Source organism: Somniosus microcephalus, unplaced genomic scaffold, assembly GCF_052327205.1.
Source record: "Somniosus microcephalus isolate GS21.2 unplaced genomic scaffold, FLI_Smic_1.0 scaffold1003, whole genome shotgun sequence".
NCBI classification, from domain to species: Eukaryota; Metazoa; Chordata; class Chondrichthyes; order Squaliformes; family Somniosidae; genus Somniosus; species Somniosus microcephalus.
Window position 1 is genome coordinate 6,667 of NW_028226190.1, and position 27,537 is coordinate 34,203.

Sequence of the window (27,537 nt, forward strand, 5' to 3'; positions counted from 1 at the left end):
TTACTGCCTGTTCCCACTCTCCCAGACTCTGGATTACTGCCTGTTCCCACTCTCCCAGACTCTGGATTACTGCCTGTTCCCACTCTCCCAGACTCTGGATTACTGCCTGTTCCCACTCTCCCGGTCTCTGGATTATTGCCTGTTCCCACTCTCCCGGTCTCTGGATTACTGCCTGTTCCCACTCTCCCGGTCTCTGGATTACTGCCTGTTCCCACTCTCCCGGTCTCTGGATTACTGCCTGTTCCCACTCTCCCAGTCTCTGGATTACTGCCTGTTCCCACTCTCCCGGTCTCTGGATTACTGCCTGTTCCCACTCTCCCGGTCTCTGGATTACTGCCTGTTCCCACTCTCCCGGACTCTGGATTACTGCCTGTTCCCACTCTCCCGGACTCTGGATTACTGCCTGTTCCCACTCTCCCAGACTCTGGATTACTGCCTGTTCCCACTCTCCCAGACTCTGGATTACTGCCTGTTCCCACTCTCCCAGACTCTGGATTACTGCCTGTTCCCACTCTCCCGGTCTCTGGATTACTGCCTGTTCCCACTCTCCCAGTCTCTGGATTACTGCCTGTTCCCACTCTCCCAGACTCTGGATTACTGCCTGTTCCCACTCTCCCAGACTCTGGATTACTGCCTGTTCCCACTCTCCCAGACTCTGGATTACTGCCTGTTCCCACTCTCCCGGTCTCTGGATTACTGCCTGTTCCCAGTCTCCGGATTACTGCCTGTTCCCACTCTCCCAGACTCTGGATTACTGCCTGTTCCCACTCTCCCAGACTCTGGATTACTGCCTGTTCCCACTCTCCCAGACTCTGGATTACTGCCTGTTCCCACTCTCCCAGACTCTGGATTACTGCCTGTTCCCACTCTCCCGGTCTCTGGATTACTGCCTGTTCCCACTCTCCCAGTCTCTGGATTACTGCCTGTTCCCACTCTCCCAGACTCTGGATTACTGCCTGTTCCCACTCTCCCGGTCTCTGGATTACTGCCTGTTCCCACTCTCCCAGACTCTGGATTACTGCCTGTTCCCACTCTCCCAGACTCTGGATTACTGCCTGTCCCCACTCTCCCAGACTCTGGATTACTGCCTGTTCCCACTCTCCCAGTCTCTGGATTACTGCCTGTTCCCACTCTCCCAGACTCTGGATTACTGCCTGTTCCCACTCTCCCAGTCTCTGGATTATTGCCTGTTCCCACTCTCCCAGTCTCTGGATTACTGCCTGTTCCCACTCTCCCAGTCTCTGGATTACTGCCTGTTCCCACTCTCCAAGACTCTGGATTACTGCCTGTTCCCACTCTCCCAGACTCTGGATTACTGCCTGTTCCCACTCTCCCAGACTCTGGATTACTGCCTGTTCCCACTCTCCCGGTCTCTGGATTACTGCCTGTTCCCACTCTCCTGGTCTCTGGATTACTGCCTGTTCCCACTCTCCCAGACTCTGGATTACTGCCTGTTCCCACTCTCCCAGACTCTGGATTATTGCCTGTTCCCACTCTCCCAGTCTCTGGATTACTGCCTGTTCCCACTCTCCCAGACTCTGGATTATTGCCTGTTCCCACTCTCCCAGACTCTGGATTACTGCCTGTTCCCACTCTCCCGGTCTCTGGATTACTGCCTGTTCCCACTCTCCCAGACTCTGGATTACTGCCTGTTCCCACTCTCCCAGACTCTGGATTACTGCCTGTTCCCACTCTCCCAGACTCTGGATTACTGCCTGTTCCCACTCTCCCAGACTCTGGATTACTGCCTGTTCCCACTCTCCCAGACTCTGGATTACTGCCTGTTCCCACTCTCCCAGACTCTGGATTACTGCCTGTTCCCACTCTCCCGGACTCTGGATTACTGCCTGTTCCCACTCTCCCAGACTCTGGATTACTGCTTGTTCCCACTCTCCCGGTCTCTGGATTACTGCCTGTTCCCACTCTCCCGGTCTCTGGATTACTGCCTGTTCCCACTCTCCCAGACTCTGGATTACTGCCTGTTCCCACTCTCCCAGACTCTGGATTACTGCCTGTTCCCACTCTCCCGGTATCTGGATTACTGCCTGTTCCCACTCTCCCAGTCTCTGGATTACTGCCTGTTCCCACTCTCCCAGACTCTGGATTACTGCCTGTTCCCACTCTCCCAGACTCTGGATTACTGCCTGTTCCCACTCTCCCGGTATCTGGATTACTGCCTGTTCCCACTCTCCCGGTCTCTGGATTACTGCCTGTTCCCACTCTCCCAGACTCTGGATTACTGCCTGTTCCCACTCTCCTGGTCTCTGGATTACTGCCTGTTCCCACTCTCCCAATCTCTGGATTACTGCCTGTTCCCACTCTCCCAGACTCTGGATTACTGCCTGTCCCCACTCTCCCAGACTCTGGATTACTGCCTGTTCCCACTCTCCCAGACTCTGGATTACTGCCTGTTCCCACTCTCCCAGACTCTGGATTGCTGCCTGCTCCCACTCTCCTGGTCTCTGGATTACTGCCTGTTCCCACTCTCCCAGTCTCTGGGTTACTGCCTGTTCCCACTCTCCCAGACTCTGGATTACTGCCTGTCCCCACTCTCCCAGACTCTGGATTACTGCCTGCTCCCACTCTCCTGGTCTCTGGATTACTGCCTGTTCCCACTCTCCCAGTCTCTGGGTTACTGCCTGTTCCCACTCTCCCAGACTCTGGATTACTGCCTGTTCCCACTCTCCCAGACTCTGGATTACTGCCTGTCCCCACTCTCCCAGACTCTGGATTACTGCCTGTTCCCACTCTCCCAGACTCTGGATTACTGCCTGTTCCCACTCTCCCAGACTCTGGATTACTGCCTGTTCCCACTCTCCCAGACTCTGGGTTACTGCCTGCTCCCACTCTCCTGGTCTCTGGATTACTGCCTGTTCCCACTCTCCCAGTCTCTGGATTACTGCCTGTTCCCACTCTCCCAGACTCTGGATTACTGCCTGTTCCCACTCTCCCGGTCTCTGGATTATTGCCTGTTCCCACTCTCCCGGTCTCTGGATTACTGCCTGTTCCCACTCTCCCGGTCTCTGGATTACTGCCTGTTCCCACTCTCCCGGTCTCTGGATTACTGCCTGTTCCCACTCTCCCAGTCTCTGGATTACTGCCTGTTCCCACTCTCCCGGTCTCTGGATTACTGCCTGTTCCCACTCTCCCGGTCTCTGGATTACTGCCTGTTCCCACTCTCCCGGACTCTGGATTACTGCCTGTTCCCACTCTCCCGGACTCTGGATTACTGCCTGTTCCCACTCTCCCAGACTCTGGATTACTGCCTGTTCCCACTCTCCCAGACTCTGGATTACTGCCTGTTCCCACTCTCCCAGACTCTGGATTACTGCCTGTTCCCACTCTCCCGGTCTCTGGATTACTGCCTGTTCCCACTCTCCAAGACTCTGGATTACTGCCTGTTCCCACTCTCCCGGTCTCTGGATTACTGCCTGTTCCCACTCTCCCAGACTCTGGATTACTGCCTGTTCCCACTCTCCCAGACTCTGGATTACTGCCTGTTCCCACTCTCCCGGTCTCTGGATTACTGCCTGTTCCCACTCTCCCAGTCTCTGGATTACTGCCTGTTCCCACTCTCCCAGACTCTGGATTACTGCCTGTTCCCACTCTCCCAGACTCTGGATTACTGCCTGTCCCCACTCTCCCAGACTCTGGATTACTGCCTGTCCCCACTGTCCCAGACTCTGGATTACTGCCTGTTCCCACTCTCCCAGACTCTGGATTACTGCCTGTTCCCACTCTCCCAGTCTCTGGATTATTGCCTGTTCCCACTCTCCCAGTCTCTGGATTACTGCCTGTTCCCACTCTCCCAGTCTCTGGATTACTGCCTGTTCCCACTCTCCCAGACTCTGGATTACTGCCTGTTCCCACTCTCCCAGACTCTGGATTACTGCCTGTTCCCACTCTCCCAGACTCTGGATTACTGCCTGTCCCCACTCTCCCGGTCTCTGGATTACTGCCTGTTCCCACTCTCCCAGACTCTGGATTACTGCCTGTTCCCACTCTCCCAGACTCTGCATTACTGCCTGTTCCCACTCTCCCAGACTCTGGATTACTGCCTGTTCCCACTCTCCCAGACTCTGGATTACTGCCTGTTCCCACTCTCCCGGACTCTGGATTACTGCCTGTTCCCACTCTCCCAGACTCTGGATTACTGCCTGTTCCCACTCTCCCGGTCTCTGGATTACTGCCTGTTCCCACTCTCCCGGTCTCTGGATTACTGCCTGTTCCCACTCTCCCAGACTCTGGATTACTGCCTGTTCCCACTCTCCCAGACTCTGGATTACTGCCTGTTCCCACTCTCCCAGACTCTGGATTACTGCCTGTTCCCACTCTCCCAGACTCTGGATTACTGCCTGTTCCCACTCTCCCGGTATCTGGATTACTGCCTGTTCCCACTCTCCCAGTCTCTGGATTACTGCCTGTTCCCACTCTCCCAGACTCTGGATTACTGCCTGTTCCCACTCTCCCAGACTCTGGATTACTGCCTGTTCCCACTCTCCCGGTATCTGGATTACTGCCTGTTCCCACTCTCCCGGTCTCTGGATTACTGCCTGTTCCCACTCTCCCAGACTCTGGATTACTGCCTGTTCCCCACTCTCCTGGTCTCTGGATTACTGCCTGTTCCCACTCTCCCAGTCTCTGGATTACTGCCTGTTCCCACTCTCCTGGTCTCTGGATTACTGCCTGTTCCCACTCTCCCAGTCTCTGGATTGCTGCCTGTTCCCACTCTCCCAGACTCTGGATTACTGCCTGTTCCCACTCTCCCAGACTCTGGATTACTGCCTGTTCCCACTCTCCCAGACTCTGGATTACTGCCTGTTCCCACTCTCCCAGACTCTGGGTTACTGCCTGCTCCCACTCTCCTGGTCTCTGGATTACTGCCTGTTCCCACTCTCCCAGTCTCTGGATTACTGCCTGTTCCCACTCCCAGTCTCTGGATTACTGCCTGTTCCCACTCTCCCAGTCTCTGGATTACTGCCTGTTCCCACTCTCCCAGACTCTGGATTACTGCCTGTTCCCACTCTCCCAGTCTCTGGATTACTGCCTGTTCCCACTCTCCCGTCTCTGGATTACTGCCTGTTCCCACTCTCCCAGACTCTGGATTACTGCCTGTTCCCACTCTCCCAGACTCTGGATTACTGCCTGTTCCCACTCTCCCGGTCTCTGGATTACTGCCTGTTCCCACTCTCCCAGACTCTGGATTACTGCCTGTTCCCACTCTCCCAGACTCTGGATTACTGCCTGTTCCCACTCTCCCAGACTCTGGATTACTGCCTGTTCCCACTCTCCCGGTCTCTGGATTATTGCCTGTTCCCACTCTCCCGGTCTCTGGATTACTGCCTGTTCCCACTCTCCCGGTCTCTGGATTACTGCCTGTTCCCACTCTCCCGGTCTCTGGATTACTGCCTGTTCCCACTCTCCCAGTCTCTGGATTACTGCCTGTTCCCACTCTCCCGGTCTCTGGATTACTGCCTGTTCCCACTCTCCCGGTCTCTGGATTACTGCCTGTTCCCACTCTCCCGGACTCTGGATTACTGCCTGTTCCCACTCTCCCGGACTCTGGATTACTGCCTGTTCCCACTCTCCCAGACTCTGGATTACTGCCTGTTCCCACTCTCCCAGACTCTGGATTACTGCCTGTTCCCACTCTCCCAGACTCTGGATTACTGCCTGTTCCCACTCTCCCGGTCTCTGGATTACTGCCTGTTCCCACTCTCCAAGACTCTGGATTACTGCCTGTTCCCACTCTCCCGGTCTCTGGATTACTGCCTGTTCCCACTCTCCCAGACTCTGGATTACTGCCTGTTCCCACTCTCCCAGACTCTGGATTACTGCCTGTTCCCACTCTCCCGGTCTCTGGATTACTGCCTGTTCCCACTCTCCCAGTCTCTGGATTACTGCCTGTTCCCACTCTCCCAGACTCTGGATTACTGCCTGTTCCCACTCTCCCAGACTCTGGATTACTGCCTGTCCCCACTCTCCCAGACTCTGGATTACTGCCTGTCCCCACTGTCCCAGACTCTGGATTACTGCCTGTTCCCACTCTCCCAGACTCTGGATTACTGCCTGTTCCCACTCTCCCAGTCTCTGGATTATTGCCTGTTCCCACTCTCCCAGTCTCTGGATTACTGCCTGTTCCCACTCTCCCAGTCTCTGGATTACTGCCTGTTCCCACTCTCCCAGACTCTGGATTACTGCCTGTTCCCACTCTCCCAGACTCTGGATTACTGCCTGTTCCCACTCTCCCAGACTCTGGATTACTGCCTGTCCCCACTCTCCCGGTCTCTGGATTACTGCCTGTTCCCACTCTCCCAGACTCTGGATTACTGCCTGTTCCCACTCTCCCAGACTCTGCATTACTGCCTGTTCCCACTCTCCCAGACTCTGGATTACTGCCTGTTCCCACTCTCCCAGACTCTGGATTACTGCCTGTTCCCACTCTCCCGGACTCTGGATTACTGCCTGTTCCCACTCTCCCAGACTCTGGATTACTGCCTGTTCCCACTCTCCCGGTCTCTGGATTACTGCCTGTTCCCACTCTCCCGGTCTCTGGATTACTGCCTGTTCCCACTCTCCCAGACTCTGGATTACTGCCTGTTCCCACTCTCCCAGACTCTGGATTACTGCCTGTTCCCACTCTCCCAGACTCTGGATTACTGCCTGTTCCCACTCTCCCAGACTCTGGATTACTGCCTGTTCCCACTCTCCCGGTATCTGGATTACTGCCTGTTCCCACTCTCCCAGTCTCTGGATTACTGCCTGTTCCCACTCTCCCAGACTCTGGATTACTGCCTGTTCCCACTCTCCCAGACTCTGGATTACTGCCTGTTCCCACTCTCCCGGTATCTGGATTACTGCCTGTTCCCACTCTCCCGGTCTCTGGATTACTGCCTGTTCCCACTCTCCCAGACTCTGGATTACTGCCTGTTCCCACTCTCCTGGTCTCTGGATTACTGCCTGTTCCCACTCTCCCAGTCTCTGGATTACTGCCTGTTCCCACTCTCCTGGTCTCTGGATTACTGCCTGTTCCCACTCTCCCAGTCTCTGGATTGCTGCCTGTTCCCACTCTCCCAGACTCTGGATTACTGCCTGTTCCCACTCTCCCAGACTCTGGATTACTGCCTGTTCCCACTCTCCCAGACTCTGGATTACTGCCTGTTCCCACTCTCCCAGACTCTGGGTTACTGCCTGCTCCCACTCTCCTGGTCTCTGGATTACTGCCTGTTCCCACTCTCCCAGTCTCTGGGTTACTGCCTGTTCCCACTCTCCCAGACTCTGGATTACTGCCTGTCCCCACTCTCCCAGACTCTGGATTACTGCCTGTTCCCACTCTCCCAGACTCTGGATTACTGCCTGTTCCCACTCTCCCAGACTCTGGATTACTGCCTGTTCCCACTCTCCCAGTCTCTGGATTATTGCCTGTTCCCACTCTCCCAGTCTCTGGATTATTGCCTGTTCCCACTCTCCCAGACTCTGGATTACTGCCTGTTCCCACTCTCCCAGTCTCTGGATTACTGCCTGTTCCCACTCTCCCAGTCTCTGGATTACTGCCTGTTCCCACTCTCCCAGACTCTGGATTACTGCCTGTTCCCACTCTCCCAGACTCTGGATTCCTGCCTGTTCCCACTCTCCCAGACTCTGGATTACTGCCTGTTCCCACTCTCCCAGACTCTGGATTACTGCCTGTTCCCACTCTCCCAGACTCTGGATTACTGCCTGTTCCCACTCTCCCGGTCTCTGGATTACTGCCTGTTCCCACTCTCCCGGTCTCTGGATTATTGCCTGTTCCCACTCTCCCGGTCTCTGGATTACTGCCTGTTCCCACTCTCCCAGTCTCTGGATTACTGCCTGTTCCCACTCTCCCGGTCTCTGGATTACTGCCTGTTCCCACTCTCCCAGTCTGTGGATTACTGCCTGTTCCCACTCTCCCAGTCTCTGGATTACTGCCTGTTCCCACTCTCCCGGTCTCTGGATTACTGCCTGTTCCCACTCTCCCAGACTCTGGATTACTGCCTGTTCCCACTCTCCTGGTCTCTGGATTACTGCCTGTTCCCACTCTCCCAGACTCTGGATTACTGCCTGTTCCCACTCTCCCAGACTCTGGATTACTGCCTGTTCCCACTCTCCCAGACTCTGGATTACTGCCTGTTCCCACTCTCCCAGACTCTGGATTACTGCCTGTTCCCACTCTCCTGGTCTCTGGATTACTGCCTGTTCCCACTCTCCCAGACTCTGGATTACTGCCTGTTCCCACTTTCCCGGACTCTGGATTACTGCCTGTTCCCACTCTCCCAGACTCTGGATTACTGCCTGTTCCCACTCTCCCAGACTCTGGATTATTGCCTGTTCCCACTCTCCCAGTCTCTGGATTACTGCCTGTTCCCACTCTCCCAGACTCTGGATTACTGCCTGTTCCCACTCTCCCAGACTCTGGATTACTGCCTGTTCCCACTCTCCCGGTCTCTGGATTACTGCCTGTTCCCACTCTCCCAGACTCTGGATTACTGCCTGTTCCCACTCTCCCAGACTCTGGATTACTGCCTGTTCCCACTCTCCCAGACTCTGGATTACTGCCTGTTCCCACTCTCCCGGTCTCTGGATTACTGCCTGTTCCCACTCTCCCGGACTCTGGATTACTGCCTGTTCCCACTCTCCTGGTCTCTGGATTACTGCCTGTTCCCACTCTCCCGGTCTCTGGATTACTGCCTGTTACCACTCTCCTGGTCTCTGGATTATTGCCTGTTGCCACTCTCCTGGTCTCTGGATTACTGCCTGTTCCCACTCTCCCAGACTCTGGCTTACTGCCTGTTCCCACTCTCCCGGTCTCTGGATTACTGCCTGTTCCCACTCTCCCAGACTCTGGATTACTGCCTGTTACCACTCTCCTGGTCTCTGGATTACTGCCTGTTCCCACTCTCCCGGTCTCTGGATTACTGCCTGTTCCCACTCTCCCGGTCTCTGGATTACTGCCTGTTCCCACTCTCCCAGACTCTGGATTACTGCCTGTTCCCACTCTCCCAGACTCTGGATTACTGACTGTTCCCACTCTCCCAGACTCTGGATTACTGCCTGTTCCCACTCTCCCAGTCTCTGGATTACTGCCTGTTCCCACTCTCCCGGTCTCTGGATTACTGCCTGTTCCCACTCTCCCAGACTCTGGATTACTGCCTGTTCCCACTCTCCCAGACTCTGGATTACTGCCTGTTCCCACTCTCCCAGACTCTGGATTACTGCCTGTTCCCACTCTCCCGGTCTCTGGATTACTGCCTGTTCCCACTCTCCCAGACTCTGGATTACTGCCTGTTCCCACTCTCCCAGACTCTGGATTACTGCCTGTTCCCACTCTCCCAGACACTGGATTACTGCCTGTTCCCACTCTCCCAGTCTCTGGATTACTGCCTGTTCCCACTCTCCTGGTCTCTGGATTACTGCCTGTTCCCACTCTCCCGGTCTCTGGATTACTGCCTGTTCAGCCATTGCTGTCCTGGGACACTCTACTTCACGCTTTGCTCACGGACTGTGACTTTGCTCCCCGCCCAGAATCCCTTCACTGCTCGCTCAGTGTCGATTATGCTGCTGTGAAGTTATGGGATGTTTCTCCGTGAGCGGTGCTGGTGTTTCATCTCTGACAGCAGCGGTCAGGGTCCAGAGAAGGGCGACTAGCCTGGAGTCTACAATCTACTAAAGACTGAATTCCGGATCGCAACAGGCCTGACTCAGGCTCCTTACGTGGCAAGCAACGAGGGCCCCGACATTCCAACCGATCAGCACAATCGGTCTGCTCGGAAAGTGAGTCTGCAGCTGAAAGAGAGAAATTGGTTACAATCCGCATTGTGCAAGTGAGCTCAGTGATATCTGACCAAAATTCAGCCCTGCCTGGAGCCTTTCTTTTAAAAATTCGTTGCGGGATGTGGGTGTTGCTGGCAAGGCCAGCATTTATTGCCCATCCCTAATTACCCATGGGAAGGTGGTGGTGAGCCACCTTCTTGAACCGCTGCAGTCCTTGCGGTGAAATTACTCCCACAGTGCTGTTAGGTAGGGAGTTCCAGAATTTTGACCCAGCGACGATGAAGGAACCCAAGTCAGGATGGTTTGTGACTTGGAGGGGAACTTGGAGGTGCTGGTGTTCCCATGCGCCTGCTGCCCTCGTCCTTCTAGGTGGAAGAGGTCACAGGATTGGGAGGTGCTGTCAAAGAAGCCTTGACGAGTTGCTGCAGTGCATTTTGTAAATGGTACACACTGTAGCCATGGTGCGCCGATGGTGGAGGGAGTGAATGTTTAAGGTGGTGAATGGGGTGCCAATCAAGCGAGCTGCTTGAGTGTCGAGTTTCTCGAGTGTTGTTGGAGCTGCACTCATCCAGGCAAGCAGAGAGTATGTCATCACACTCCTGACTTGTGCCTTATAGATGGTGAAAAGGCTTTGAGCAGTCAGGAGACGAGACACTCGCCACAGAATACCCAGCCTCTGACCTAAGAGCATAAGAAATAGGAGCAGGAGTAGACTAATCGGCCCCTCGAGCCTGCTCCGCCATTCAATAAGATCATGGCTGATCTGATCCTAACCGCCAATCCACTATCACAGAACCATCTCCTGAATCTAACAGAATTAGACACACGAAATAGGAGCAGGATCAGGCTACACGGCCCCTGGGCCCGCTCCGCTACCCACAGGGCCATGACCGATCCGAACCTAGTCTCATGTCCAAATTCCTGCCCGCTCCCCGTAACCCTTAATTCCCTTTACTTCTAGGAAACTGTCTATTTCTGTTTTAAATTTATGTAATGATGTAGCTTCTACAGCTTTTTGGGGCAGCATATTCCATGGACCTACCACCCTCTGAGTGAAGTAGTTCCTCCTCATCTCAGTTTTGAAAGAGCAGCCCCTTATTCTAAGACTATGCCCCCTAGTTCTAGTTTCACCCATCATCGGGAACATCCTCCCCGCATCCACCCGATCCAACCCCTTCACAATCTTTTATGTTTCAATAAGATCGCCTCATTCTTCTGAACTCCAATGAGTAGAGTCCCAATCTACTCAACCTCTCCTCATATGTCCATCCCCTCATCCCCGGGATTAACCAAGTGAACCTTCTTTGTACTGACTCGAGAGCAAGTATGCCCTTTCTTAAGTATGGACACCAAAACTGTATGCAGTATTCCAGGTGCGGTCTCACCAATACCTTGTACAACTGAAGCAATACCTCCCTATTTTCATATTCTATCCCCCTAGCAATGAAAACCAACATTCCATTGGCCTTCTTAATCACTTGCTGCACCTGCATACTAACCTTTTGAGTTTCGTGCACCAGGACCCCCAGATCCCTTTGTACTTCAGTACTTTCCAGTTTCTTGCCATTAATTAAGATAATAACTTGCTCTACGATTTTTCCTGCCAAAGTGCATAACCTCACACTTTCCAGTATTGTATTCCATCTGCCAAATCTCTGCCCACTTACTTAGCCTGTCTATGTCCCCTTGCAGGTTTTTTATGTCCTCCTCACTCACTACTTTCCCTCCCATCTTAGTATCATCTGCAAACTTTGATATGTTACACTCGGTCCCCTCCTCCAAATCGTTAATATAGATTGTAAAGAGTTGGGGACCCAGCACTGACCCCTGCGGAACACCACTAGTTACTGATTGCCAGTCTGAGAATGAACCATTTATCCCAACTCTCTGCCTTCTGTTAGATAGCCAATCCTCTATCCATGCCAGAATATTACCCCCAATCCCCTGATTTTTTATCTTAAGCAATAATTTTTTGTGTGGCACCTTGTCAAATGCCTTTTGGAAGTCTAAATACACTACGTCCACTGGTTCCCCTTTATCCACCCTATATGTTACTTCCTCAAAGAACTCCAGCAAATTTGTCAATTTGTGCTCATGTTGCCACAGTATTTATGTGGCTGGTCCAGTTAAGTTGCTGGTCAATGGTGACCCCCAGGATGTTGATGGTGGGGGATTCAGCGATGGTAATGCCGTTGAATGTCAAGGGAAGGTTAGACTCTCGCCTGTTGGAGATAGTCATTGCCTGGCATGAATGTTACTTGCCACTTATCAGCCCAAGCCTGAATGTCATCCAGGTCTTGCTTCATTTTTTAAGGATTTGCAAATGGAAGTGAACACTGTGCAATCATCCTTGCATCCCAACGCCCCGATCCCAGGCTTCTATCTACAGTCCCTTCCCAGGTCCCAGGTTTATATCACAGACCCTGTCCCAGTAAACACAGCGAGAGTGAGAAACAGAGCCGCGCGGAGTTGCAACAGAACCACACAGAGACAATATGAGACGACGAGAGTGCGAGAAAAACAAGGTAGGCAGCAGAGGGAGGGAGACAGGTGATAGCAGCAGTGTGGGTCCTGTATCAAACACAATCTGCTGGAGTTAAAACACCACGGTGAGGGTACAGAACAGGAAAATGGGATTGTGTAAACTCAGGCCCTGAGGGGCCGAGTGGTGTCCTCCTGCGTCAGAACTCTTTGTTTCTGTGACTCCTGGTGCTTCACATCACCTACCTCAAGGATCTTTGCTCGGATAGCCCCGATCATGTGCTCCAGACACTGTGCCACGCTCACTCCTGAACCCCCATTTACAATGTGCATGGTGACCGGGACAACCTGCAGGACAAGAAGTACCAATGAAACCTCTGCAAGCAGCCAGCACAGCAGAGAGTTTAACAGTCGGAGCACCAGAGTTAGACCATCCCCCCCAGCGAACAAACACCTGCTTCCAACATCCAACGGGAATGCTGGAGCTCAACTCCCTGAACCAGCTGGTTATTGTCTCCAGATTCTTATCGTTCTCCAGGCCCAGATTGCTGCCCCTAATCTCTCAGCAGCTGACCTCTCTCCCCTACCCACCCCCCCGCCCCCCTCCACAAAAATCGCTCACCAGCAGCCAGTCCTCTCTCCCCACTGTGGTGTATGTGCCTTTAAGAGCAATTATGGTGTATGTGCCTTTAAGAGCCCCAGGTGTGCGTAATGCCGGTAATTGCCACTTGGGCTATATAAGCCTGTGTATTGTGTATATCCTTTAGAAACCCCCCCCCAGACTTGCTTAGTAAATACCTATGAACCAACTCCTGTCTTCAGTGTCTTTATCTACACACGAACACTACAGTGGCGACGAAGTGGAAACGGACTTATCTGCAATTCGGCAGCACCTCAAGGACATCGATTCCTCCAGCATCCAGAAGACTCAAGGGAGTAAGAGAAACTGTGGTTTTACCAGCTGGCCAAGCTGGTGACAGGTACTGCGCTAATCCTTCCTGGGCGTCAGGCTGGAGCTCCAGCGGCGGGCTCTACAGCTGAGACAGGCAGCGAAATCGGAGGCAAGCAATAACGGACTGGGAGGGTGCACTCGAGAGACGGCCGGCACGGCAAGCAGGTCAGCGTTTAGACCTCCGTCGGGAACGAGTCTCCAACAGTGAATAAACAGCGTTGTTATCGGTAGCAGTGGCGGGAAAGCGTGGGAAGCGCCATATCGTTGCTACAGAGAGAAAAAAAAAGCGCGGGAAGCGCCATATCTTTTCTGAAATCCTTAATCTGGTAATATTGAGGCTTTTGATGGCGAAATAGAAGATTGGACCACATACGTGGAAAGAGTAGAGGTTTATTGCACTGCAAATGGAATAACAGATGAAAAAAAAGCTTCAGTACTTCTGAACTTAATGGGCGCGAAGACATACGGGCTGTTACGAAATTTAATCACTCCAGCCAAACCAAAGGACAAGACTTTTAAAGAAATTGTTGATACCCTGCAGGAGCATTTAAACCCAACACCGCTGCTGATAGCGGAACGATTCAAGTTCTTCAAGAGAAATCAACACAAGAATGAAAGTAACGCTGATTACCTAACCGAATTAAGAAAGCTATCAAAGTACTGCCAATTCGGAGCAGGACTATCGGATTATCTTCGAGACAAATTTGTTTGCGGTCTCTTAAGTGAAGGAACACAAAAAAGACTGCTTTCTGAAAAAGATTTAACATTGGACAAAGCTTTCAGTATGGCTGTATCATACGAAGCAGCAGCAAAAGGAGCTGCAGAGATACAACAAGAGACACAGGACTTCGGCACCCATAAAATGACACAGGAGTTCGGAAGATGTTATCGCTGCGGCAGATCCACCCATAACCAGAGGGACTGCTGGTTCAAGGGCAAAGCATGCAGGCAATGTGGTAAGATTGGACACATTGCACGGGTATGCCAATCTGGACAAAATAAATCCACTGACAGAAAACAAAGAATCAATAAAGAAAAGTACAGGAAGGTACAAATGATGGCGGACAGTAGCTCCGAAGACCAGAATAGCGATAGCGACTCCGGAAACAAGAGACTAAGCTGTCTCAAATTACATAATGTACTTGCCAAAGAGGATTACCAAACCATTTGGGTTACCCTCACAATAGCAGGCTCCCCAGTTAAAATGGAGCTAGATACAGGATCAGCTCTAACCGTAATAAATCGACGAGATTACGAGAGGCTATTTTCGCATATACCTCTAAAAGACACATCCATTATCTTAAAAACATATACGGGGCAGAAAGTCTACCCCAAAGGAAAAATAAGGGTGCCTGTGGTATACAACGGCAAAGAAATACAAAAGTTGTATTTATACATTCTACAAGATGGTGGTCCACCGTTGTTGGGACGTGAATGGATAAGGAAGATACGTTTAGACTGGCACTCCATTCAGGCACTGACGGTGACCAGTAAGGAAAAAAACAATGATGACATCATACCTAAACGATTAAAAGACATCTTGGCCAACGCCAAAGAAGTATTTCAAGAGAAACTAGGAACCTTGAAAGGCATCACCGCCTCAATAAAAGTGGAAGATACAGCAATTCCAAAATTTTTTAAGGCAAGACCGGTGCCATACGCAATACATCCGGCAGTCGAGGCAGAGCTGAAGAATTTGGAAAAGGCAGGCGTATTATCCAAAATAGATTGGAGCGAATGGGCAACACCCATCGTTCCAGTCATGAAAAAAACATTGAAAAATAACTCTGAGGAACAGAAAAAAATTCGCATCTGTGGGGACTTTAAGGTGACTGTAAACCCGGTCCTTCACACGGTACAGTATCCTCTTCCGAGGATAGAAGATATTTTCGCCTCACTATCCGGAGGGAAACGTTTCACAAAAATTGACTTGGCACAGGCATATCTACAGATGGAAGTTGAGGAGACCTCTAAAAAGTATCTCACAATAAACACACACAAAGGCCTGCACCAGTACAATCGACTGGTTTTTGGAATAGCATCAGCTCCAGCTATCTGGCAAAGAGCTATGGAGCAAGTCCTGCAAGGGATTCCGGTGACTCAATGCTACCTAGACGACATCCTTATAACAGGAGAAAACGACAACGAGCACCTTGCCAATTTGGAGCAGGTGCTCACTAGGCTGAAAGAACGGGGCCTACGAGCAAATCGCCCCAAGTGCGAATTTTTCCAAAATCAGATATCATATTGTGGCCACATAATTAATAAGGAAGGGTTGCATAAGTCACCTGAAAAAATTGAAGCAGTTATAAAAGCCCCAGCACCTGAAAATGTTTCACAATTAAGGTCATTCCTGGGATTAATAAATTACTATCATAAATTTTTACCGAACTTATCAACTATTCTACACCCTCTTAATGATCTTCTACAGACAGGAGTGATTTGGAAATGGAACGAAGACTGTAAACGTGCCTTCCATAAATGTAAAGACTTAATCACATCCGAGAAAATTTTGGCTCATTACAACCCATCACTACCAATCAGACTGGCGTGCGATGCATCCCCTTACGGCATAGGAGCGGTATTGTCCCATAGATTCCCTGATGGCTCGGAACGGCCGATAGCTTTTGCGTCACGCTCATTGAACTCAGCTGAGCGTAACTATGCCCAGATAGACAGGGAAGCACTCAGCCTGGTATGGGGAGTGAAGAAATTCAACCATTACCTACACGGACAAAAATTTACCTTGCTGACTGACCATCAACCCCTCATCTCCATATTCAACCCTAAAAAAGGTGTCCCCATTATGACGGCACAAAGACTACAGAAGTGGTCCCTTTTTTTAGGGGCACACCAATACAACATTGAATACAAAGGGTCAAAACAGCATGGGAATGCTGACGGTTTATCACGCCTACCGTTGCCAACGATAGAAGAGGCACCTACAGTAGACCCAGTAGAGATATTCCACTCTACCATAGTGGAATGTCTACCGGTGACAAATTCTGCCATTGAAAGGGAGACAAGAAATGACCCTACTCTCTCACGGGTCTACGATTTAACAGTGAAGGGATGGCCAGCACATGGCGAACCACTGTTGCCAGCATTCTCGCAAAGAAGAGAACAGCTGTCAGTGTGCCGAGGAACCTTGATGTGTGGATCCAGAGTGGTGATTCCACCCAAACTCCAGGATAAAGTGCTAAAGGAGCTTCACGAGGGGCATCTGGGTGGAGTGAAAATGAAGAACCTAGCTAGGGCGTTTGTATGGTGGCCAGGTATCGATGGAGACATCGAAGACATGACCAAGAGCTGCCTAGGATGCCAGAAGGTCCAAAATGCTCCGCCACAGGCCCCTCTACACCCATGGGAGTGGCCCTCATCTCCCTGGCAAAGGGTGCACATCGACTTTGCTGGTCCATTTATGGACTCAATGTTCTTAATCGCAGTTGATGCACACTCCAAGTGGCCGGAGGTAATAAAGATGTCCTCCACCACCACGGAAAAAACCATCACAGTATTAAGGACCATATTTGCCAGGAATGGGCTGCCGGAGCAGATATGTTCTGATAATGGACCGCAATTTATGTCCGAAGAATTCAGAAAGTTCTTAAAGAACAATGGGGTAAAGCACTACACGTCCGCCCCATACCATCCCGCCACCAATGGATTGGCTGAAAGGTTTGTCCAGACCTTCAAGAAGGCCATCAAGGCCATGGGTAATGAAGACATAAAACTTCAGCACAAGGTGGATAACTTCTTACTTGCATATAGGAGTGCAACGCATATGGTTACTAACCAAACTCCCGCCATGATGTTCTACAATAGAAACCTAAGATGCCGGCTGGATTTGGTCAAGCCCAACATCCGAAGGGACGTGGAGAACCGGCAGTTTCAGGGCATGAATGAAAGGCCAACTAGGGCCTTCCAGATAGGCCAACCGGTTTTGGCCCGGGACTACCGTACCGAGAAATGGCAGCCTGGAACTATCTGCACACGATTAGGACCACTGATGTATACCGTGGACATCGGAGACAGCATAATAAGGCGCCATGCTGACCAAATTATCAAGTCATCCGAAAAGGGACAACCTACACCACCACTCTATACATCTAACGATGAAGTAGAGATACCCATATCTACCTCCGATCCGGTGATACTGGAGCCCGATGAACCCGACACTGGCCTTCAAGCCGAATCAGCCTTGCCAGAAGAACCTACTACACCACCAGAAACTACTACACCCCCGAGGCGTTATCCGGACCGAGTCAGGAAGCCTCCTGAGAGACTAACTTATAATTAATTAATACAGCAATGTATATTATTTTGCATATAACATGTAATTAATAATTACTTAAAATATGATGTACTAGTTAGCTAGAAGGGGAGGAATTGTGGTGTATGTGCCTTTAAGAGCAATTATGGTGTATGTGCCTTTAAGAGCCCCAGGTGTGCGTAATGCCGGTAATGGCCACTTGGGCTATATAAGCCTGTGTATTGTGTATATCCTTTAGAAACCCCCCCCAGACTTGCTTAGTAAATACCTATGAACCAACTCCTGTCTTCAGTGTCTTTATCTACACACGAACACTACACCCACCCTGGCCATAGACTTGCCCCCGCCCCCCGGGCCCCACTCTCCCCACCCCTCCAATCTTTCACCAGCAGTCGATCCTCTCTGCCACCCCCCCCCGCCCCCAGACGATTTTCTATTTTCAAAATCAGCCATTTGGAATTGATTTTATCAACAATTTCCCAATGGAGCCTGCGTGCAGACACCTATGGGCCGAACATAAGGATCTAGATCACAGCACGCCCAGTAATAAACACAACAAATGTCTTCACAGTGTGATGGACACAACAAACCTTTCCCAAACAGGACAGCTGGGATAACCAGAAGCGATTCCTGCGTGATGCAGATGTCATGTTATTCGTAGGTCCACTGGGAGCAACGAGCAGCAGTGGAGAACCTGGGATCTTACTCTGCAGGAGAAAGCAGCAGCATTAAAATAGACTTTGAGTAACGTCTATCAGTCCTGAACACACCCATAGGAGGCAACATCTGTGCAGTGCAGCCAGCGCCAAGTGTAGTGTTAGTAAAAGAAGTCAACTACACCCAGTCAACTACACCCCCCCTCGCCTTTGAGGCCCCCCGAATCCACACCCACCGCACGGTGCGGCCCCTCACTTCTAATCCTTACATAAATTGTGCACATGTCCTTGATCCGCTCGAACCTGTCTAACTCAAATAGCCATCTCATGGAGCCAGTCTAATCCTTTGATTATTTTAAAGACCACAATCCAATTTTCACAAAGTCTATGCATTTCTAGTGTATGAAGCCCCAGCTCTCAGCTTATTGCGGCCTTTAAATTAGGCATCAGTCTACTGGCGCTCCTCCGAACCTTTTCCAATCCCTTTATATCATCCATCATGTGAGGAGACCCAAACTGAACACTATTCTACAGGCGTACAGACACAATGTAGTATTTCTTTTGTACATCATCACCCTGACAACACATCCTGTGTTTACAATAGCCGTGTCTCTCTATTGTGGACATTCAGATATTCACAAACTTTAATAACCAGGCTTCTTCTCCCACTCTAACCCATGACCTCCACCGCCTAGAAGGACAAGGGCAGCAGATGCATGGGAACACCATCACCTGCAAGTTTTCCTCAGAGTCTTACACCATCCTGACTTGGAAATATATCGCCGTTCCTTCATCACTGGGTCAAAATCATGGAACTCCCCAATGACACTGACTGCAGCGGTTCAAGGCGGCCGCCCACCACCTTCTCAAGGGAAAACTGGGCAATAAATGCCAGCCTTGCCAGCGATGCCCACATCCTATGAATTTTTTTTAATCGATCCCCACGTCTCTACTGGTTCGCTTGATCTGAGAGTTGTATCTGCTCCTAAAACACATCAGACACCAGCGCTCCATGCTTACTTCACTCTACATCAATGCATCACATATTGTTCCCAACAGGTGTACGTACACCCCTTCGGCACCCCCTCCCAACCTCAGGCCCGCCCCGTGCAGCGGAGGATTTTATACCCAAAATAAATGACTTACGGGTTTGTTGTGGGACAGCACTCCCACCGCAGGATCCCATGGCCGCTTCAACAGTAAGGACAAGGCCTCAGCTCCAGCAGCCCCCGACTTCGCAGTGGAAGAAATTATCATTTTATCGATGAGAGTTGGGACCTGTAGGAAAACACATCCAGAGATTGGCATCAGGTCAGTCAGGGAGCCGAGCAAGGACCAACGGGGAATACGACGGGTGCCCTGGGTAGCAGCAGTGAGGCATCTGAAGATGAGAGAAATCCTAAGCATGTGGTGTAGGGAGCAGGGTTTTAAGGTTTATGGGAAATGGGTAGCCTGTACCGACTAGATGTGCTGTACATAAACAAGAAAGGGGCCGGGACACTGTCAGGTTAGGTAGATAGATGGTGAGGGGTACAAGGTAGGATGATAGGGGGCTGGTAAAGGGTAGTGACAGTGCACGAGACAGAGAGAGAGAGAGACACCGGGGGGGGGGGAGAAAGAGACAGAGAGCGCGTGTCAGAGAGCGAGAGAGAGTCAGAGAGCGAGAGAGAGTGTCAGAGAGCGAGAGAGAGTGTCAGAAAGCGAGAGTGTCAGAGAGAGAGAGAGAGAGAGAGAGAGAGAGAGAGAGAGAGAGTCAGAGAGAGCTTCAACTGTATAAAACACTAGTTAGGCCTCAGCTAGAGTACTGCGTGCAGTTCTGGGCACCACATTACAGGAAAGATGTGATTACACTAGAGAGGCTGCAGAGGAGATTTATAAGGATGTTGCCGGGTGTAGAGAATCTTAGCTATAAGGAAAGACTGGATAGGCTGGGGTTTGTTTTCCTTGGAACAGAGGAGGCTGAGGGGAGACCTTATTGAGGTGTATAAAATTATGAGGGGCATAGATAAAGTGGATAGAAAGGACTATTTCCCTTAGCAGAGGGGTCAAAAACCAGGGGGCACAGATTTAAAGTAATTGGGGGAAAGTTTAGAGGGGATTTGAGGGGAAATTTCTTCACCCAGAGGGTTGTGGGGGTCTGGACCTCACTGCCTGAAAGGGTGGTAGAGGCAGGAACCCTAACCACATTTAAAAGGTACGGGGATGTGCACTTGGGATGCTGTAACCTGCAGGGCCACGGACCAAGAGCTGGGAAGTGGGATTAGGCTGGATAGCTCTTTGTTGGCCGGCGCGGACACGATGGGCCGAAATAGCCTCCTTCCGTGCTGTAACTTTCTATGATTCTATGAGTGCGGCGCTCCCTCAGTACTGTCCCTCCGACAGTGCGGCGCTCCCTCAGTACTGTCCCTCCGACAGTGCAGCGCTCCCTCAGTACTGTCCCTCCGACAGTGCGGCGCTCCCTCAGTACTGTCCCTCCAACAGTGCGGCGCTCCTTCAGTACTGTCCCTCCGACAGTGCAGCGTTCCCTCAGTACTGCCCCTCCGACAGTGCAGCGCTCCCTCAGTACTGTCCCTCCGACAGTGCAGCGCTCCCTCAGTACTGCCCCTCCGACAGTGCAGCGCTCCCTCAGTACTGCCCCTGACAAGGCAGCACTCCCTCAGTACTGACCCTCCGACAGTGCAGCCCTCCCCCAGTACTGACCCTCCGACAGTGCAGCCCTCCCTCAGTACTGCCCCTGACAAGGCAGCACTCCCTCAGTACTGACCCTCCGACAGTGCAGCCCTCCCCCAGTACTGACCCTCCGACAGTGCAGCCCTCCCTCAGTACTGACCCTCCAACAGTGCGGCGCTCCCTCAGTACTGTCCCTCCGACAGTGCGGCGCTCCCTCAGTACTGTCCCTCCGACAGTGCGGCGCTCCTTCAGTACTGTCCCTCCGACAGTGCAGCCCTCCCTCAGTACTGACCCTCCGACAGTGCAGCCCTCCCTCAGTACTGACCCTCCGACAGTGCAGCCCTCCCTCAGTACTGACCCTCCGACAGTGCGGCGCTCCCTCAGTACTGACCCTCCGACAGTGCAGCGCTCCCTCAGTACTGACCCTCCGACAGTGCAGCCCTCCCTCAGTACTGACCCTCCGACAGTGCAGCCCTCCCTCAGTACTGACCCTCCGACAGTGCAGCCCTCCCAGTACTGCCCCTCCGACAGTGCAGCGCTCCCTCAGTACTGACCCTCCGGCCGTGTGGCGCTCCCTCAGTACTGACCCTCCGACAGTGCGGCCCTCCCTCAGTACTGACCCTCCGACAGTGCGGCGCTCCCTCAGTACTGACCCTCCGACAGTGCGGCGCTCCCTCAGTACTGTCCCTCCGACAGTGCAGCCCTCCCTCAGTACTGCCCCTCCGACAGTGCAGCGCTCCCTCAGTACTGGCCCTCCGACAGTGCAGCCCTCCCTCAGTACTGACCCTCCGACAGTGCAGCGCTCCCTCAGTACTGACCCTCCGACAGTGCAGCGCTCCCTCAGTACTGACCCTCCGACAGTGCAGCGCTCCCTCAGTACTGCTTTGGGAGGATTGGCCTGGATCATGGGTTCAATTCTCTGGAGTGGGGGAAGGCTCAAACATCACCACCTTCAACTGCTTTTTGTGATTGGGCTTTGACTAATGTGCAAATGTCAGCTGTGGCTCAGTGGGTCGCACTCTCACTTGAGTTAGAAGGTTGTGGGTTCAAGTCCCACTCCAGAGACTTTCGGATGAAAAATTAAACCAAGGCCCCGATCCCACGGCCACTTTTCAAAGAAGAGTAGGATAGTTCTCCCCGGTGTCCTGGGCCAATAGTTATCCCTATCAACATCATTATAACAGATTATCTGGTCATTATCACATTGGTGTTTGTGGGAGCTTGCTGTGCACAAATTGGCTGCCGTGTTTCATACATTACAACAGTGACTACACTTCCAAAGTGCTTCATTGGGTGAAAAGCGCTTTAGGATGTCCTATAGAAATGGTGCTATAGAAATGTAAGTCTTTCTTTCAAGAAGCAAAACGTGGTTGAATTCTGCCCCCACCCCATTCAGTATAGAATCAGCCGTACCTTGCATTTCAGGGTCTGCAGCACGTCCAAGTAGGCAGCCAGCATGGCCAGGCTCAGGGTTTCTACCAGGGTCGTGTGTAGCCACTGTGTTAACTTGGTGTCCCAGTTCAGGCTGGCGAGGGCCTGGCGAATGCGCCGAGCACACTTGTCCACCGCGATCCTCCGCAGCACCGGCTCGTTGCTGGCCTGAATAAAAGAGCTTTGGTTTTACATTGTCCCAATCAATGCTTTGCAAGAACTCCGGGAACGAGTATTTCCGGTGAGCTGAGAAGTCAGCAACTCCCCCACCTGCCAGCCTGTTCTTCAAGCGTGAGCCTGGGTGGCGACCAGCCTGCTATTATACCATGGGGGCATTGCAGCTCAGCACAATTCTGTCCCCAATCGATTTCAAGCAGGGTAACTCAAGTGTGAACAGGAGCAGGAAGCCCCGCCACCTACCCCCTGAACCCAGCCCAAAGCACTGAGGCCAATTGAGTGCCTCTAATGCCACGCATGCGGAGATCAGGGATGGAACTTGGGACCTTCTCTGTACGGCTCTTAAGACAGTCGGTAAAAATACCCAGCCAGCTCCTGAGTTTACCAGCACAAGCAGATCATTAAACTATGATCTCCCCCCCGCCCCCCAACCACATCCTGCACTTGACAGCAGCAAGGCTTGCGAGAGCCCCTCCCCCATTCCGCACCCATCGGCCAGGTAACACAAACCACACAGCTGGGAGGGGAGTGAGCGTCTCCTCCCAGGGCACCTTCCCATACTGCAGACTCTCTCCTCGACTCCCTCCCCCCCACCGGGCAGACTCCCCTCCCGCAAGGTCCAGTCAACCTCGCCCGTCACCTGGTGTTTCAGCTATGGTCAACATCTGCCATCTGACTCCGACGGGAGTTACAGCACTCAATGCCAAACATTCACCGGGGCTCGGTCACTACGCAGTACTCACCCCCTCGTTCGCCAGTCTCGCTAGCCTGTCCGAATGCAGTGCCTTCACCACCTTGTTGAAAAGTTTGTTCTGAGCGGCTGTCCACCCCAACCTAGAGAGGAGACAGGGAACGCACGGTTCAGGCGGGGTAAGAGGCTGAATGCACGGGACAGGGCGGGGGGGGGGGGGGCGCGGACCAGGCGGGGGAAGACGCGGACTAGGCGGGGGAAGAGGGGGGACGCGCGGATCAGGCGGGGGAAATGGGGGGACGCGCGGATCAGGCGGGGGAAGAGGGGGACGCGCGGATCAGGCGGGGGAAGAGGGGGGACGCGCGGATCAGGCGGGGGAAGAGGGGGGACGCGCGGATCAGGCGGGGGAAGAGGGGGGACGCGCGGATCAGGCGGGGGAAGAGGGGGGACGCGCGGATCAGGCGGGGGAAGAGGGGGGACGCGCGGATCAGGCGGGGGAAGAGGGGGGACGCGCGGATCAGGCGGGGGAAGAGGGGGACGCGCGGATCAGGCGGGGGAAGAGGGGGACGCGCGGATCAGGCGGGGGAAGAGGGGGGACGCGCGGATCAGGCGGGGGAAGAGGGGGGACGCGCGGATCAGGCGGGGGAAGAGGGGGGACGCGCGGATCAGGCGGGGGAAGAGGGGGGACGCGCGGATCAGGCGGGGGAAGAGGGGGGACGCGCGGATCAGGCGGGGGAAGAGGGGGGACGCGCGGATCAGGCGGGGGAAGAGGGGGGACGCGCGGATCAGGCGGGGGAAGAGGGGGAACGCGCGGATCAGGCGGGGGAAGAGGGGGAACGCGCGGATCAGGCGGGGGAAGGCGCGGATCAGGCGGGGGAAGAGGGGGAACGCGCGGATCAGGCGGGGGAAGAGGGGGAACGCGCGGATCAGGCGGGGGAAGAGGGGGAACGCGCGGATCAGGCGGGGGAAGAGGGGGAACGCGCGGATCAGGCGGGGGAAGAGGGGGAACGCGCGGATCAGGCGGGGGAAGAGGGGGAACGCGCGGATCAGGCGGGGGAAGAGGGGGAACGCGCGGATAGAGGGGAACGCACGGATCAGGCGGGGGAAGGGGGGGGATGCACGGATCAGGCGGGGGGGACAGGGAGCGTATGAATCAACTCCTTTAAATCATCTTAAACACCACAATTAGATCACCCCTTAATCTTCTATTCTCGAGAGAATACAAACCTAGTCTATTAAATCTGTCCTCATAATTTAACCCTTTTAGCCTGGTATCATTCTGGTGAATCTGTGCTGCACCCCCTCCAATATATCCTTCCTGAGGTGCGGGGCCCAGAACTGAATGCAGTTACTCCAGATGGAGTCTAACCAGAGTTCTCTACAGCTGTAACATAACTGCCATACATTTGTATTCCAGCCCTCGAGCTAAAAGCCAATATCCCATTAGCTTTTTTAATGATAATTTACAACAGTGACTGCACTGGCACAACTAATCCACGTTGAAAGAAGCACTTGCGTCCTGAGAGGTTCTGCTGTGATACAACACAATCTATAAGTAGGCCTGATCGACAACACCCTCAAAGCAGCTCTGGGATTTAATCAGCCGATTTAAAACGCAAGTAAGTCTCACTGCACCAACGTATAGCGCTTTAGCGACAGGAACGGCATCTATCAACACCGGCCCCTACAATCTGCACTCCCCCAGGAGTCATTTGTGCCGTGCGAGCTCAATGCAGCAGGTTCCCACCTGTTGATGTGGTCCTCCCAGTCGTCAGGCGGCAGAGGGGCGTCTGTGTCTGTCCTCGCGAAGATAACATGGCGCTCACACTCGTTCATCACACTCCGAGCCTTCTGGTTATCGTACAGGGGGGTTGGCGTCGGAACCACCGTCTCCACATCCACAGTCACGTCACAATCACTGCAAAACACAGCCGTCCAGGAGAACATCCCATCATTAAACGAAGAAAACTGGCAAGGGTGGAAATCCAATGCAAGGCAGAAAATTCTGGAACTGATGTGGGCGACTGAGCCACTTTCCCCATCAAAGGTTACATAAAATTACATCGAATATACAGCGCAGAAAGAGGTCATTCGGCCCCACTAGTCTATGCTGTTGTTTCTGCTCCACACGAGCCTCCTCTCACCTCTCTTCATCTCACCCCATCACCATAACCTTCTATTCCTTTCTCCCTCCTGTGTTTATCGAGATTCCCTTAAATGTATCTATACTATTCACCTCAACCACTCTGTGCTAGCGAGTTCCACATTCTCACCACTCTCGGGATAAAGAAGTTTCTCCTGAATTCCCTATTGGATTTATTAGGGGAATCGGACGGGAAACTGGAGTTGAGGTCGAAGATCAGCCGTGATCTTATTGAATGGCAGAGCAGCTCGAGGGGACGAATGGCCGACTCATGCTCTTAATTCTTATGCTCTATCTTATTAGTGACTATCTTGTATTTATGACCCCTAGTTTTGGTCTCCCCCACAAGTGAAAGCATCTTCTCTACATCTGCCCTATCGAACCCCTTCATAATCCTGAAGACCTCGATCAGGTCACCCCTCAGCCTTCTCTTTTCTAGAGAAAAGAGCCCCAGCCAGTTCAGTCTTTCCCGATTGGTGTAACCTCTCAGTTCTGGCATTATTCTGGTAAATCTTTTTTTGCACCTTCTCCAGCGCCTCTATATCCTTTTTATAACCAGAGAAATGTGCTCAGTGCTCCCAGTGCGGTCTGACCTTCGAGAAATGAACCTCAGAGGGCTTAACAGGAGGTTGAACTTTCCCAGTTTTTGTGCACAATTTGCAGCGATAACCCGCCACAAATATGCAAACCAGGTGACAGCAGCTTCCCAACCCGGGGACCCTGGACTCCCTCCCTCCCTGGGCTTGCGGTGTGGGACCCTGGGCTCCCTCCCTCCCCGGGCTTGCGGTGTGGGACCCTGGGCTCCCTCCCTCCCCGGGCTTGCGGTGTGGGACCCTGGGCTCCCTCCCTCCCCGGGCTTGCGGTGTGGGACCCTGGGCTCCCTCCCTCCCCGGGTTTGCGGTGTGGGACCCTGGGCTCCCTCCCTCCCCGGGCTTGCGGTGTGGGACCCTGGGCTCCCTCCCTCCCCGGGCTTGCGGTGTGGGACCCTGGGCTCCCTCCCTCCCCGGGCTTGCGGTGTGGGACCCTGGGCTCCCTCCCCGGGCTTGCGGTGTGGGACCCTCGGCTCCCTCCCTGGGCTTGCGGTGTGGGACCCTGGGCTCCCTCCCTCCCCGGGCTTGCGGGGACCCTGGGCTCCCTCCGCGGGTTTGTGGCCCTCCGGCACCTCACCTGCTGCTGTCCGGGTGCCTCCGCGGGGTGACGAAGAGCAGGCGGGCCGGCCGGGAGCTGCTGGCCTCCGGGTGGGCGCTCCAGGGTTTGGCGTAGCTGTGGTCCAGGAAAACCAGGTCCAGCTCCCGCTCGTGGGCCGACAGCTGCAGCAGGAGGGAGGCGCCCATCCGCCGGGCCGAGCTCTGCAGGTCCCGCTCGCTGCCACGGCAGCACATCGAGGCCGCGGGCCGGTCGCTGCTCCTGTCACCGCTCCTCACACTCTGAGGCCGGAGCCTCGGGGAGGAAAATAACCCGCGGCCGCTCCCGGGCCCGCCGCTCTCCACAAACAGCGCCGTCTGCGGCCACTCCCGGGCCTGCCGCCCTCCACAAACAGCGCCACCAGCGGCCGCTCCCGCCGCCCTCCACAAACAGCGCCGCCCGCGGCCGCTCCCAGGCCTGCCGCCCTCCACAAACAGCGCCACCCGCGGCCGCTCTCGGGCCCGCCGCCCTCCACAAACAGCGCCACCCGCGGCCGCTCCCAGGCCTGCCGCCCTCCGAGAATAGCGCCATCCGCGGCCGCTCCCGGGCCCGCCGCCCTCCACAAATAGCGCCACCAGAGGCCGCTCCCGCCGCCCTCCACAAACAGCGCCGCCCGCGGCCGCTCCCAGGCCTGCCGCCCTCCACAAACAGCGCCACCCGCGGCCGCTCCCGGGCCCGCCGCTCTCCACAAATAGCGCCACCAGCGGCCGCTCCTGCCGCCCTCCACAAACAGCGCCGCCCGCGGCCGCTCCCGGGCCCGCCGCCCTCCAAAAACAGCGCCGCCCGCGGCCACTCCCGGGCCTGCCGCCCTCCACAAACAGCGCCACCAGCGGCCGCTCCCGCCGCCCTCCACAAACAGCGCCGCCCGCGGCCGCTCCCGGGCCTGCCGCCCTCCACAAACAGCGCCACCAGCGGCCGCTCCCGGGCCTGCCGCCCTCCACAAACAGCGCCTCCCGCGACCGCTCCCGGCTCCTGTTCTCTTTGCTCGGTGTCAGATTCTGCAGGATCGGCTCCTGTGAAGCGCCTTGGGAATGTAGGTTATATAAATACAAAGGTGTTGTTTGTTGTTGTTGTTTATTGTGACTG

At 53.7% G+C, this 27,537-nt stretch overlaps 1 protein-coding gene across 1 annotated transcript; it reads right to left on the reverse strand.

Moving 5' to 3' along the window:
* Window positions 1-9,669: 9,669 nt before the first annotated feature.
* Window positions 9,670-26,780, reverse strand: LOC147080911 (KAT8 regulatory NSL complex subunit 3-like). The gene is made up of 8 exons (XM_085981029.1): window positions 26,434-26,780; window positions 24,871-25,041; window positions 23,176-23,266; window positions 22,238-22,423; window positions 19,301-19,432; window positions 18,089-18,205; window positions 12,520-12,621; window positions 9,670-9,804 (listed from the first exon to the last, which is right to left on the reverse strand). Exons 1-8 carry the CDS (start codon window positions 26,646-26,648, stop codon window positions 9,685-9,687), a joined length of 1,134 nt encoding a protein of 377 aa, XP_085837155.1. The 5' UTR covers window positions 26,649-26,780; the 3' UTR covers window positions 9,670-9,684.
* Window positions 26,781-27,537: the final 757 nt, after the last annotated feature.